This window comes from Cervus elaphus, chromosome 12 (assembly GCF_910594005.1).
Source record: "Cervus elaphus chromosome 12, mCerEla1.1, whole genome shotgun sequence".
NCBI classification, from domain to species: domain Eukaryota; kingdom Metazoa; phylum Chordata; class Mammalia; order Artiodactyla; family Cervidae; genus Cervus; species Cervus elaphus.
Window position 1 is genome coordinate 42,869,937 of NC_057826.1, and position 15,747 is coordinate 42,885,683.

Here is a 15,747-nt window from a genome sequence, read left to right on the forward strand (position 1 = left end):
ACCAAATTTCCTCATGCCCCTTCATACTCCTCTTCCCCTCCCTACCTCTCTTTCATCCCTAAGCAACTACTGATATGCTTGCTGTCATATAGATCAGTTTACATTTTCTAGAATTGTAGACAAATGGAACCATGCCGTATACATTCTTTTTGGTCTGGCTTCTTTCATTCAGTATAATCATTTTGAGATTCATCTATGTTGTTGTGTGTATCAATAGTTCATTACTTTTTATTTCTGAGTAGATTCTGTTGACTTAAAAAATATTCGCAACCTAAAATTTGAGAATTTTGTTATATTCAATGGGAATTTTTAGGATGTCAAGCCCGGGAGACAGCATCTCAAGTAATCCTGAGAGACCACTTTGAGGAGGCAAATGGGGTTGGCAGGTTATATAGAAGTTTTGCAACAAAGGGCAAATAGTCTGAACATCAAAAGATTATTGTTAATTAAAGGGAAACCAGATATCTCAAATTAAGGAACTTAGTGGTTTTCTCTGTATGGGAAGATGCAGGAGTCTGGGCTCACTGAAATCATTCCTTTGATATATACCTCACCTCTCTGGAGCCAGTATCCTATGTTTTCACATCCTGACTTTCTTCAAGGCTTACTGTAGAGCGTGACTGTGGTCTGATGGCTGCTAGATGGCAGGTATTTTTTCCTTCCTGAGTTCCTTTGGGGCTCAGCATTGATGGTAGCTGCAATCACTGATGACTGTGAGATCCTTTGTTTACTGATATGGCAGGAAATATTCTACTTCTCAATTCCATTAGGTGGATGTGCCACAATTTGTTTATCTACTCACCTACTAATGATCATTCAGGTTGTTTATGGTTTTGGCTATTACAAATAAAGCTTCTGTGAATACGCCTAGTTTTTAAAAAAATCATATATCACCTCTGTGCATACATAAAAAGGGAAAATGGAAATGAATTGGTTAATAGTCTTAAAGCTTCTTCATGTTCAGATTCCAACTTTCTGAATCACTGGTCTTTTCCACACAATATCTCCTCTGTGCCAGGAAGAGTGGTAATTTTTTAAAATTTAAATAAATGGTAAATTATTTAAATTAAATTTTAAAAACCTGTAAAAGATCTAAAAGCCTTTGATGTTGGCTCTTAAACCTTATGTTAAGTTTTAAGAGTGTTTCACTCTTTTGAAAAGTCCCTGGGACATTTTGCAAATCCCTGACACCCCTTTTGCTAGTTTCGAAGCTGTTGCTTTTCATATTTATGTATATATAGGCATGGCAGATATGACTTCTTGACCACTGCTAGGTCACGAGTAATTGTAGGACCATCAGTTGTGGGATAGTCCTCAATTTCCAAGTGTTAAATTTGAGAAACTGTGTGTCTTAGAATCTATTCGACAGGGTAGTTCAACCATTTCATTTGATAGCTAAGAGCATGGCAGTCTGAGATTCTTGTCCAGACTCACATAATAAATTAGTGGTAGTTGGGACCAGAAAACAGTGTATACAGTCCAGTTGGTTTCTCTGACTTTAGTAGGATAGGGTTTTTCTGGTTTGTTTTAGTTTTGTTTTTTTACTGGAATATTGCAATTGAAGTTTGAAAGAAGGGAGGCTGAGCATATGGAAAAGACACCAAAATAGAAAACCACAAACTGGTACATGGTAAACAGTAGAAATAAGGAGAGAGGAACAATATTCCGATAGCTCTTAAGTGGCCCACCCACATCCAGTCTCTTTCCATAACAACCTGTTTTTCATTCTTACCATTTGTATTACCTGATTGAAAACGAGTCTTCTCAGACCAACTCCTCTACTTGAAAAATGTGTAGTGACTCCCCGTCTGGAACAGAATAAAGCCCAGATTTTGGCAAGACGTATAGGGAAGGCCCTTCACAGGTGTCCCCACCTTGTCTTTTGTTGTTTCCTCTCCCCCCGCTCCTCCCCTCTAGCCACACCAACCATTCACCAAGCATCATGTACTTTCTTTTTTGTTTGTCTTTGTTTTATTTTTGTCTTTTGGCCACACCTTGCAGCATATGGAATCTTCGTTTCCCAACCAGCTGTCGAACCAGAGTCCCCGGCAGTCGAAGTGCAAGGTCTGAACCACTGAACCACCAGGGAAGTCCTTCGTGTACTTTGTTATCCTGTACCTTAGTGTATGCTGTTGCCTTTCCCTGCATACATCATCCACCTTATGACATTTGCCTTCAAGACTCAAACACACATTTTTTCATAGTTTCTACTCAACTCCCCCACCCCATCCTACTGTGTACATGATTTCTGTTGTAACACTTGTCGACTGAACAAAAATGCACAACCTCAAAGCTGAGAATTGTGTTTTATTCAGTGGACTTTCTGAGGACTCAAACCTGGTCAGAAGTCTCTCAGATGACTCTGAGAGGTATGCTAGGAACCCACATACATAGGGTTTTTTGCTACAAAAACCAGGGAATCAGACCATCAAAAGATTACTATTAATTAATAAAAACCAAACATCTCAAGTTAATGAATGTTGCACTTTTTTATGTGTGGGGAGCTGCAAGAGACTGGGCTCACTGAAATCATTCCTTTGATATGAACCTTAACTAGGGCCGGTATTCTGTTCTTTCCTATCCTGAGTCCCCTCAGGGTGCACCCTTGGGCTGGCTGCAGTGGCTGAAGGCTGTAACATGCTTTGCAGCCTATATATCAAAGGTTATATATCATTGGAAAATGTATAGTAACTCCCCATCTGGAACAGAATAAAGCCCTGGTTCTTTGGCAAGACGTGTAGGGAAGACATCCTATACATATGTACATATATATACATATATATGTATATACACACACACACATATGTAATTATCACTGAGCTGTGATCTCCTTGGGCAAGGGGTCATATCTTATTTATCTGTGTATTCCTGTTTTTTAGAACCATGCCTGTCAAACAGTAAGTTTATGCAAGTTATTTATTGCCTTGAGAGATCTGCTTGATATTAATACTGCCAAAGGAGAAACACAGTCAGTAAAGCACATTGCTATTTCCTGAACACAGTACTATCTTTCTAGAGAAGATTGGTAAAGTTCCTCTGCCAGAAAGAAGGGATTGGAGAAAATTTTCATTTTGAGTGGAAGTTTAGGAGGGAGGTAGTATAAAAAGAGGAAGTTGAAAAAAGAATAGTCTAGGGGTACAAAGAATTACAGCTTCCCAGGTAGCACCAGGTGGTAAAGAACCTGCTTGCCAGTGCAGGAAATATAAGAGATGTGGGTTCCCTGGAGGAGGACATGGCAACCCACTCCAGTATTCTTGCCTGGAGAATCCCATGGACAGAGGAGCCTGGTGGGCTACGGTCCATGGGATCACAAAGAATCAGATACAACTGGAGTGACTTAGCATGCACAAAGAATTAGGGAGAATGGCTTTAGAAACAAAAAGAAAATGAGAATAGAAAGAGAATGGGAGGTGGAGAAAGAAGAAAAGAAGGGAGAAAAGTGGAGAGAGTAGCCAGAATTTTAGACTCTATCTTAGTTTACTTGCAGGGGAGTTTCTTGACAATGCTTTCTCACACTGATGGTTCAAACTCTCTTTCCTGAATGAGCCCCATTTTGTATTCTTCACATCACTCTCCCTTTGAAAAGACACAAGTCTGCTCCTTACAACTGCCTTACAATTAGTGCATTGTTTTTCATTGTTGTTCTCTGTGGAAAGCTGAAGGAGGCAGAGTAATCTGATGGGAAGGCATTCACTCCAAGGGGACTCCGCAGGCCTGGCACATCCCAGCTCTGAGACCTCAAGCAAGGCGCTGAGTTGCGTAAACCATGCAACTCTGATTGGGGTTTGAACCTACGATCTTTTAACTGAAAGCACACACCTGGTCTCAGGACTTAATGAAGCTTGGGTTCTTGATGTCTCATTGCAGAATGAATTCAGTGAGAGACAAAGTTATAGGTTGCTGCTGCTGCTGCTGCTCCTAAGTTGCTCAGTTGTGTCTGACTCTTAGCGACCCCATGGACTGCAGCCTACCAGGCTTCTCCGTCCATGGGATTTTCCAGGCAAGAGTACTGGAGTGGGGTGCCATTGCCTTCTCCAAAGTTATAGTACGAAGTAGATTTATTTAGAAACACACTTCACAGACACAGTGTTCGCCATCCCAGGAGGCTAGAGCAGCACCAGGGTATGGGGTTGTCAGTTTTTATAGCAATGGGTAATTTCGTAGGCTAATGAGGGGGGAGGGGGCAAGTGGGCCTTAGGAAGCATCACTATGAACAAAGCCAGTGGAGGTGATGGAATTCCAGTTGAGCTATCTCAAATCCTAAAAGATGATGCTGTGAAAGTGCCGCATTCAATATGCCAGCAAATTTGGAAAAATCAGCAGTGGCCACAGCACTGGAAAAGGTCAGTTTTCATTCCAATCCCAAAGAAAGGCAATGCCAAAGAATGCTCAAACTACGGCACAATTGCACTCATCTCACATGCTAGCAAAGTGATGCTCAAAATTCTCCAAGCCAGGCTTCAACTGTGAAATTTCATGAACTGTGAAATTCCAGATGTTCAAACTGGTTTTAGAAAAGGCAGAGGAGCCAGAGATCAAATTGCCAACATCCACTAGATCATCAAAAAAGCAAGAGAGTTCCAGAAAAACATCCACTTCTGCTTTATTGACTACACCAAAGCCTTATGACTGTGTGGATCACAACAAACTGTGGAAAATTCTTAAAGAGATGGGAATACCAAACCACCTGACCTGCCTCCTGAGAAATCTGTATGCAGGTTAAGAAGAAACAGTTAGAACTGGACATGGAACAACAGACTGGTTCCAAATTGGGAAAGGAGTGGTCAAGGCTGTATATTGTCACCCTGCTTATTTAACTTATATGAAGAGTACATCATGAGAAATGCTGGACTGTTTGAAGCACAATCTGGAATCAAGATTGCCGGGAGAAATATCAATAACCTCAGATATGCAGATGACACCACCCTTATGGCAGAAAGCAAAGAGGAACTAAAGAGCCTCTTGATGAAAGTGAAAGAGGAGAGTGAAAGAATTGGCTTAAAACTCAACCTTCAGAAAACCAAGATCATGGCATCAGGTCCCATTACTTCATGGCAAATAGATAGGGAAACAATGGAAACTGTGACAGACTTTATTTATTTCGGCTCCAAAATCACTGCAGATGGTGACTGAAGCCATGAAATTAAAAAATGCTTGCTCCTTGGAAGAAAAGTTATGACCAACCTAGAGAGCATGTTAAAAAGCAGAGACATTACTTTCCCAACAAAGGTCCATCTAGTCAAAGCTATGGTTTTTCCCTTAGTCATGTATGGATGTGAGAATTGGACAATAAAGAAAGCTGAGCGCCGAAGAATTAATGCTTATGAACTGTGGTGTTGGAGAAGACTCTTGAGAGTCCCTGGGACTGCAAGGAGATCCAACCAGTCCATCCTAAAGGAGATCAGTCCTGAGTGTTCATTGGAAGGACTGATGTTGAAGCTGAAACTCCAATACGTTGGCCACCTGATGCAAAGAGCTGACTCATTTGAAAAAGACCCTGACGCTGGGAAATATTGAAGGCAGGAGGAGAAGGGGGCGACAGAGGATGAGATGGTTGGATGGCATCACTGACTCAATGGACATGAGCTTGATCAAACTCCAGGACACTGTGAAGGACAGAGAAGCCTGGCATGCTGCAGTCCACGGGGTCACAAAGAGTCGGACACGACTGAGCTACTGAACTGAAGCTGAAACTGAATGAGGGGGGAGGAGTATTCCAGCTATTTGGGGAAAAGGGTGGAGATTTCCAGGAAATGGGCCTCTGCCCACTTTTTGGCCTTTGCTGGTTGACCTCAGAACTGTCGTGGCTCCTGTGGGTGTGTCATTTAGATGCTAGTGTGTTACAGTGAGCATATAATAAGGCTCAATGTCTACTGGAAGTCACATCTTCTTCCACCTTGGACCTTGTTGGTTCTAACCAATTTTTGTCATGTCCTATGGCTATGTCATTCTTTTAAAAGTTGTGCCCTTCCCCCTTGCCTCATGTTTCACTTGGGCCTCAGAATATTCATCTGTAAAATGTGATATCTATATCTCTCTGGGCTTCCTTTCCAGGTCATTGTAAAAATCTAAATAAGGGAGATAATATGTATGAAGCAGACAAGCTGTTCTATGGATGAAGATAATACTACTTATTTTGTTGACTATTTCATCCAGTGGAAAGACTCCATGGGCAGATAGCATAGCTCTGTCTCCTGCTAATAAGTCCTATTTATCAAAAGGAAGTAACAGTCTTTCTTTCTTCTTATTAGTATTCTGAAGTCTCAGGAAGCTGGCACAGTTAAATGTTCATGGCCCATGAGAAAGTCATATAAGAAACCATGGCACTCCCTTTTCAAAAAGAGCTGGAGAAATACAAGAACATTGATGAAGATGAGCTTCTTGGCAAACTCTCAGAAGAGGAACTGAAACAGTTGGAAAATGTTCTTGATGACCTAGATCCCGAGGTTAGTGACCTGGAACTGAAGCAGGTGGTTAGTGATAAGGTGGGATGAATGATATAGCACGTCCTTAAACAATAATATAGGAATCCCTGAGCTCCAAATGCAGATTCTGTGTTCTTCCCTAATTGGTTCTGAGCTACTTACTTTTTTATAAACCATGGAGAACCTCAGTAGCCACATATTTGATATGGCAATTACATTTCTCAAAAACCAGTTTAATGTAAATGTCAGAAAATATTTTCCATTGACTCCAAGAAGGACTAGACTGACTTATGGAAAAAGAAAGGAAAAAGAAAGAGGAAACAAACATGACCAAGTTTCTTCTGAGTCATGTATTCTGCTGGGCCCAGAAGTCCTTGATTTAAATTATATTATCCCCATTTCATAAATAAGGGCACAGACCAAGAAAAGTAATTTACATAAGATCCCATACTGGTAATCTGGTAAATGTCAGAGATGGTATTTAAACCAAATCTTTAACCCCCAAAGCAGATATTTTTAATATCTCATTTCTTTAACATATATAAACAAGTTAAAATCTTGGTGATCTCACAATAATGGATAGATTAGAATAACTGTAACTGTATTATCAAATAAATTTAAATGGAGCATCTCATGTTTTTGTGAGGTCTTAAAAAGGTAAATAGCTTGTTATAATGTTTGTTTAGCAAGCACTTTCTTCAGCCCTGCTAGTATTGTCACAAACTTAGAGGCAGAGACATGTAAAATAGTGATTTTACTATAAATAAAAACATCCACTAAAATATTTATATGATATTCTATAATGCCAGATAATTTGGATATTGTTTTTACTTTAAAAAATGCAAGTATCTTTTTTTATTTTTTAAACTTAAAAGAAATACCTCTACGTTTAATCAAGCAGATATCAATAGCTATCATAATGGTCACTTACCAGCTTGGATGTTTCCCAGGAGAGATTAGAGATGAGTGTGGGGACTTCCCTGGTGGTCCAGTGGTTAAGAATCCACCTTCCAATGCAAGGGAGACGGGTTCGATCCCTGGATGGGAAACTTAAGATCCCACAAGACTCAGAAGAACTAAGCCCGAGTGCCACACCTAGAGAAGCCCACGAAACGATGAAGACCCAACACAGCCAAAAAAAAGTGTTTTAAAATTTAAAAAAAAAAAGAAATAAGAGAGTGTGGCCATATTGGCTCTTCCATATGCATGCCTGGGAGCACTGCTGGACAGACCTAAGTGGGATCTATAAGGAAAGAGGCTGTAAAGAGTGGCTGGCCTTTTGCTACCTAGAGGGCAGCTGCAGCAGTCTGAGGCTGTTTCAGCCACCAGAGTTCTGCCTGAGCTCTTTGGAAACACCCCCGTCAACACAGAATGTTAGAGTGAATAGGGCCTCAAGGATATGCCAGAGCTCCAGCCCTCATCTCTGCCAGGTGTGTTCTGCCCAAGCTCCCCCTGCACGGCAGGGGTCAGGAAGGGAAACCACATCAGACACCCCCTTTCCTGCTCATTCCTCTGTCTCATCAGAGTGCACTGCTGCCAGCTGGATTTCGACAGAAAGACCAGACGCAGAAAGCAGCCACGGGCCCGTTTGACCGCGAGCACCTCCTCATGTACCTGGAGAAGGAGGCTTTGGAACAGAAAGACAGGGAAGACTTTGTGCCCTTCACCGGAGAAAAGAAAGGTAAGGACCTCAGGTGGAGTCTGATAACATAAGTACCCCATGTATTGCTGTGGCGGGTCAGGTGAGGGAACTGGCCTGAGAGTGGGAACTAAGCCTGAACTGGATTCAGTAGGGTTAAAAAGCATCGTGGCTGGTGGACATATGTGTGTGTACACATGTCCAGACCCACAGACCATGCACTACCAAGGGTGAGCCCTCCATATCTCTACAGATGACCCAATTTTGTTCCTTTTTATGGCTGAGTAATATTCCATTGTATATAGTCCACATCTTCTTTATCTATTCATCTACTGATGGATATTTAGGTGGAGTGAAGTAAGTCAGAAAGAGAAAAACAAGTATCATATATTAACACATACATAGAAAACTGGTACAAATGAACCTGTTTGCAGGGCAGGAATAGAGACAGACATAGAAAATGGACTTGTGGGCATGGACCGGGAGGGAGGTGGGATGAATTGGGGTGTTGAGATTGACTCTGTGCACTGCCATGCGTAAAGAGGTAGCCAGTGGGAACCTGCCGCATAGTAGAGGGAGCTTAGCTCGGTGCTCTGTGGTGACTTAGGTGAGTAGGATGAGGGGCAGGTTGGAGGAAGGGCAAAGAGGAAGAAGACATATATATGTACACGCATAGCTAATTCACTTTGTTGTACAATGTTGTAAAGCGACTATACCCCAATTTTTAAAAAAAGAGTGAACACTAATATAAACTGTAGATTTTGGGTGACAATGATGTCGGTGTAGGTTCAGCAGTTGTAACAAGTATACACTGTAATGTGGGCTGTCATTAGAGGGGAGGTTGTGAATTAGGGACAGGCCAGACATGGGAACTGTCTGTACTTCCCAATGCTAGCTGCTCCAAAAAATAAAGTCTACTAATTAAAAAAAAAAAAGAACCATGGCAGAAGATGTAGGCTACAAATAGAGAACAGACTACTGGTTACCAGAAGGGAAAGCAAGGAAAGGAAGGGTGAGAGAGAGGTATGGGATTAAGAAACACAAACTGCTGTGTATAAAGTAAGTAACAAGGATGTATTGTACAGCACAGGAAAATATAAACACTCTTTTGTGATAACTTTAAATATAATTAAATTATAAAATATTGAATCACTCTGTTGTATACCTAAAACTGATATAGTATTGTAAATTGATTATACTTCAATAAAATTTAAAAAAAATACAGACTAATGTGCAGAGAAATTAAAGATCTGAACAGCAAGAACAACAGAAGAAGCTGCCAGTTCAAAAGAAAGAATATTGTCATTATAAAAGTGTGAATCTGGCTTCTGAAACCCACACAGGTAACCATAATTTATTAAAAAAAAAAAAAATCTGCTTAGCCAAGAAAAGTAATAACCTGCTTGAGTGAGCAGGCAGAAAAAGGAACCCGTAGGCTAATTAACTGAATGAGCTGTGCTGTGCTAAATTGCTCCAGTCGTGTCTGACTCTTTGCAGCCCTGTAGACAGTAGCCCTGTCTATAGGGTCTGTAGGCCTGTCTGTATGGACAGGCTCCTCTGTCCATAGAACTCTCCAAGCAAGGATACTGGAGTGGGCTGCCATGCCCTCCTCCAGGGGATCTTCCCCACCCAGGGATCGAACCCGCATTCCTTAAGTCTCCTGCATTGGCAGGTGAGTTCTTTACCACTAGCACCACCAGGGAAGCCCAAAATGAACTGAATACTTAGAGTGTAATGGCATTCAAATTCGTTTCATAAAAAAAAAAAAAAAAAAAAATTAAGCCCCAAAGAAGCAGCATTGGAAGTGTAAAGTAGCATCAAGCACTGGCGTGTTCCTTTTAACTGAGGACTGTCCCAGTCGCAGGTGTCTCCCCCAGGTCTGCCTCTGTTGTGTTAGATGCTTCCACTAGAGGCCAGTGCAGTTAATCATCAGTTCATCTAGCATCTACCAGCCACCTCCTGCCTTCAGAGCCCTGTGCCAAGTGCTGGGACCACAGGGCAGACCCTGCCCTGCCCTCAGGGAGCGTGTGGTCTAGTGAGAAACATTCTGATAGACCTGGAAGAGGCCTGAGGGGTAAGAGGATGTTCCTTCAGCAGGGAGTGAGCTCTGAACTAAGACAGGAAAATCCTCCTTCCTAGCTCTCCACCCTGAGCTCCCCTTTGGAGGAAAAGTGGCTACCAATCCCCTATCCAGGTTCCTCAGCTGTAAACAGTGACTTGGTCCCCAAAATACGACTGGAATAACTGATAACCTCGTGGCATCCATTTTCTTTTTAAAACACAGATCTGACCATGTCATTCCCTGCTTAATGTCTCAAACCTTTGCCATGGTGCTCAGAGTCATGGAGAGCTCACCTGGCCCACCTCGCTGACTGTATCTCTCTTCCCCTCACTAAGCTCAGCCCCACTGTCCTCACTCCGTTCCCCAAACCTGCCAAGTTCTTTTCCCATCCCGAGGTCGTCTTCTCTCTGACCTGCCTCCCCATTTTTTACCTCCTGAGAGTCCCAGCTTAAATGTCAGGGCCTTCAGCTTTTCCTGACCTCTCTGTCTAAAACACACTCCTTCTATCACAACATCCATCTATTGCTCTCATAGCACTGTGACAGCATTCATCCCATTGTTTACTTACTTCCAGTTTTGTGTGTTTGTCACATGAATCTGAGACCCACAGTGGGACTGTGTCTCTCTTGCATCCTGGCACAGAAAATGGCATGGGGCAGGCACTGGACAACACGGATTAGAATGAATACCATCTCTGAGCCTCTGTGCTGTGGCCACGGGGGCGGGAGTACCAGCTCCTTGGCTGCTGCCTTCCCTATGCAGCATCGTGGCTGCTCTGAACCATCTGGTCAAAGCCAGTGCTTTGACCACTGGCTCGTGAACCACTGATGATGTCATTTTATTAAGAAAGTAAGGTTGGGCAGTGACAAATTGGGCTAATAACCAAGGTTTGCAGTAGAAACATGGAACTGTTTCTATGGCGGCATGGTTGTGATTAGACTAATTGTGAAGGAAAAAATAAATTGTAATGTCAACTCTTCAATAAAAGCCAATTAACTTGCAGTATTAGGGTAGTGAGAGAATAACAAGAGGAAAGCTGTCGTCTTCTGTTCTTGGAGCAGAGGTCTTAGAAGCAGCTATGGTGAATTAGCTCCTGATCCAGACTAATCTGCAGATGGTTCTTAGGGGGTTGGGCGTCCAGCAGCAGTCAGAGTAATAAATAGGGGTCCAGACGGGGTAGACAGCTGCACAGGGGAGCTTAGGAGAAGCCACATGATTGGGTTAAAGGAGCAGAGAGCAAAGTTTTCCAGAAAGAGTGGAAGGATCAGAGTGAGGTGTGCACAGGGCCCCAGGAAGACCACCAGTGACCCAGGAGCAGTGGGAGACTGTCGTGAGTGTTCCAGGAGAAGAGCCAGCCAGCCTCAGTGCAGAATGCCGGATACCCTGGGCCCTCAACTTCCTGGGCTACATTATTCATTTAGAACTTGTCTTCCAGTTGGACCCCAGGAATGGATGTGCAGGAGTAGTTATCCTGAATACTGATAGTTGGGCCACCTGCACACCTAGTGTTCAGAGTAATCCTGAACGGTACCAGGAATTAGGAACTCATAAATCCTGTTTTGATTCTGGATCCAAGATCATGACATCAGAAAGAAAATGCTTCAGGCTGCAGACACTATGTAAGAGTCTGGGAAGAGCCTCAGTGTCTGAGATGTTATTAATTGATTTTTTTTGTTATTAATTGATTGAGTGATTGATTTTGTTTGTTTGTTTCCTTTTCTGTTCTCTGGTCATTCTCCAATTTTGTGTCCCAGTGAGTTTCTCTTTTTTCCTGGGAAACATGGCAGCTTATGTGATGGTCAGTGGTAGAGCCCTTGTGGCCAGGATATTCCAGAGTGACCACAGCAGTGGTACATCTTTGGAGTCCCCAGCTCTGCCTGGCACCTGTTTATGTATCCTGCCATTTGAAGGTCTGGTAAACCAGCAGGAAGTATGCAGCCCTGTAACCAGGGCAGTCTCCTGGAGAGTTTTCATGAGGGAGTCCCTGATGTGGGTTTTGACCCTTTCCTTTCCCATGAGGAGCTCAGAGGTGGGCCCCTGCCACCATTGGCAATCCATGTTGTCTCAGATTAATAACAATTAATAACAAGGAGATGTGGAAAGAGCTTGGGTCCCAATTGGCTGAAACTGGAACCAGCTGTCTGTTCTAAGGTGAAGAAAAGGCAAAGCAATAGTGGGGTGAGTCTTTGGAAAACTCCAACAATCAAAATGGAGAAGGCCAATTTCAAAGATCATGCCTAGAGACTTCCCGGGTGGTCCAGTAGCTAAGATTCCATGCTTCCAATGCAGGGGGTACAGGTTTGATCCCTGATCAAGGAACTAAGAACTCACATGCTATATGGCCAAAAAAAAAAAAAAAATGCCAAGGGGTGGAGCAACTCCAACCAAGAGAGAAACCAAGAGTCAAAGTCAGAAGGAATTGAAAAAGAGTGTGAGTAGTCCTGGAGTATCAGATGGTGGCTCTGCAGTAGCCTGGATTTATCTCTATGAGCCATCACACATGTGGGATATGGATGTATTGGCCTGCCTGGAAATTAGGAGCAGGTCACTTGTCATCCTCCCAGCTCTCTGATCATCAGTCTAGAGGTTTGGGCTGGGCAGGCAATGGGGTGCTATAGATTTCAGTATATTCAGAAGTGAATAGAAGACAAAGTAAGTGGAATCATACTGACTGGATAAAGTGGAAGATGGTTGCAGAGAATCATACGTGGGAAGCACAGAGCCTTGCTGATCAGAACTCTGCATCTCTAAATATGACAACTCTGATTTTTCCTTTTAAGTCAGGCTGACTTTGATGTGCTCTAGAAAGACAGTGTGTCCCCAGGTCACTATATCAAGCAACCCCTAGATATAGCATCCTGGTTGCCTACAATTGCAGTTGGTAGAAGGAGAGCTCAATGAGGGAGATTACCAGTTTGTTCCCCAGGAACCCCTAGGGCTGTTTGGATGTATCTGCCTGCCATATGCAGGATCCAAGGCAAGAACACAAAGAGAAGTCCATGTCCCATTTTTATAAATATTAAATGCTAACAAACTGTTAAAATATGTGCTATCTTCCTATCTAGGCCAATATTCTTAGACTTCCAAGAGTTCCACAGAGGGTTATGGGTCCATCTTGCACTGCCAAGGCCTCAAGCACCATGGCTGACACTCCAGCCTACCTATCCAAGCTTCATCCATACTCACTCACAGACAGCCTCCCTTTGGCCTGGGGTACACACCCCAGCAGTGTGACCTGCCTTCAGAAAGATGGACATGAGGAAGGACTCATGCAGGCGGGTTCAGGGCTGTTTGGCAGGGAATCTCAGGGGCAGATGCCTGGGGAATAGTCTAGCAGGTGGCCTGTATTCTGTCCCTGTGGCCCTTCCATCAGCGGGGTGCAGGCAGTGGGGAGGGGCATGCAGCCAGAAGAGAGCAGAGTTGGGCCCTCTAGAGCGCAGGGCCCACAGCAGGGCCCTTCTTGCCCAGGGCTCAGGGCAGAGCTACCCGTGATAGGGATCAGAAGCTACTGTCTCCCTCTCCACCTCCTCAGGTCTCTGTTGCAGAATGCAGGATTCCTCCTCTGCCTCCCTTCCCTCTAATAGTGGATTAGTGACATTAGCATCATCTCAGAAAGTAAGGAATCCTGATTAGACCTGCATTGGTTTAATGCTTCAGCTCTTAATGACCAGAGCGGCACATTCTCTGGTTAGTTCACTTCCCCTATAACAAGGCAGCACTACACAATGTTTTTGGTTTTCTTCTGATTTAAAGGGAGAGTCTTTATCCCCAAAGAAAAGCCCATAGAAACTCGTAAAGAAGAAAAGGTGACCCTGGACCCAGAACTGGAAGAAGCTTTGGCCAGCGCCTCCGACACTGAACTCTATGATCTTGCAGGTTAGTCCTCAGCTCTGGGAAGCTTTCCTGTCCAGCTCTGTGACCTCCAGACATGCACTGACCCCCTGGAAGCAGCCTCTGAGCACCTGTGTCACTGTTGATTGTTACTGTGATACCAGGTTGACTTCAACCAATAGGCAGCTGAGAGGCTGGATGCAGGTCACCTAAGCTCTCTGAGCAAACATTTCACCATATCTCAGCTATAAAATGTAAAATCATATTTCAGTTGTAAAGTACCCACAGTAATGCCTATCCTACAAAATCCAAGAGTTACTGTGAGAAATCAAAGAGAAGAAATATGAGGAGTGTTGAGAATTTAAACAATAAAATAACAGCCCTTATGCCTTCAAAAGAGCTTCACATTTGGCATTTTATCATCACAAAATTTCCATTTCCATCACAAAATTTCTTGTTCTTTCCCACAGTCACTGTTTTTGATTCCCACTTAGAGTTCTGTTAACCTAACCATGGAGCAGAACCCATTTTACTGTTATATTTCCCCAGTAAAGTAGATCCATATTCAGTCCAGTCTGCTCATTTTTTCTAGTTTTCTTAACAATAGCAACCGTATAATAATAATTATTATTATATGTGAATTGTGAATTGGTTATACATACAGATAGAAAAAACTCAGGGAAGGGATAGTTAGGGAATTTGGGATCAAATGTACACATTGCTATCTTTAGAATGGATAATCAACAAGGACCTACTGTGTAGCACAGGGAACTCAGTGTTATGTGGCAATCTGAATGGGAGAGGAGTTTGAGGGGAGAATGGATATATGTATATGTGTGGCTAAGTCACTCTGCTGTGCATTGCACCTGAAACTATCACAACATTGTTAATTGGCTATACTCCAATATAAAGTAAAAAATAAACAAGGAAAAACCTCCAAAGTACAAAATAATATGTTATGAATTATATAAGCTCCCTCCCGTTTCTTGTATTTCCTTTGAAAAAGATTCCATGCATATATCAGCATATTTGTATACTAATTGGATGGAAATTTGCATTATTAGGGTCATTAGGTCCCCACAGGATAGAGGTGTTTTGAAAAACAGTCCACAGCTTTGGCAAGAATTTTCACATTGTTATTCCATTGGAAGACATGAGTAATAATAATCTCCTTCCTCCCAGGAGAACCAACTCTGCCTTATTCTAAAATTAAAACTTGACAAAGGGAGTGAAGTTATAATCATAAGTTGCTTAGTGAATATGGGACCAAAGCAAGATATGCTTGTTGGATGGTCTCAGTGTCCTGTGTTTATTCTCTCTAGACAATGCCAAAAACACAATGACAAATTCTTATTTACTTAACAAGAATTTGTAAAGCACTTAGAACTGAGTGTCACACATAGGAAGTCACTTAACCCTTGTGATAGGTAAAGTATCATGATTATCCCTGTTTTACAGATGGGGAAATTGAGGCTCAGTGGCGTTTAACAACTTCTCAAGCCATACAGATAGTACGTGACAGAGTCAGGATTTAAGCTCAGGCTGACTGCTCCTGACTGCCACTCTCAACCCCCATACTCTCTGGCTCTGAACATTTACCCCTTGTTGGCTATACGGGCTGTCCTTCTAGAGTATAGTTTACAGCAGATGAGGAGCTCAGAGGTGGGCCCCTGCCGCCATTGGCAAATTATTCTGGGATCCTTCCCCAGTAGGCCTCCTGGAATTTCTCACCTGGAGTTTCATTAAGGAAGGGAAAGCCGGGTGGGCAGTGGCAGTTAGTGCCTGCTCCG

At 42.9% G+C, this 15,747-nt stretch overlaps 1 protein-coding gene across 2 annotated transcripts in view; it reads left to right on the top strand.

The window, feature by feature from the left end:
* Positions 1-15,747, top strand: part of TMOD2 (tropomodulin 2) — a 52,010-nt gene that overhangs the window by 9,824 nt on the left and 26,439 nt on the right. For both annotated transcript variants that reach the window (XM_043920143.1, XM_043920144.1), the window contains 3 exons: positions 6,252-6,446; positions 7,950-8,106; positions 13,880-14,002. In XM_043920143.1, coding sequence (XP_043776078.1) covers positions 6,321-6,446; positions 7,950-8,106; positions 13,880-14,002 — 406 coding nt within the window. In that variant the 5' untranslated portion in view covers positions 6,252-6,320. The remainder of the gene's footprint in view (positions 1-6,251; positions 6,447-7,949; positions 8,107-13,879; positions 14,003-15,747) is intronic.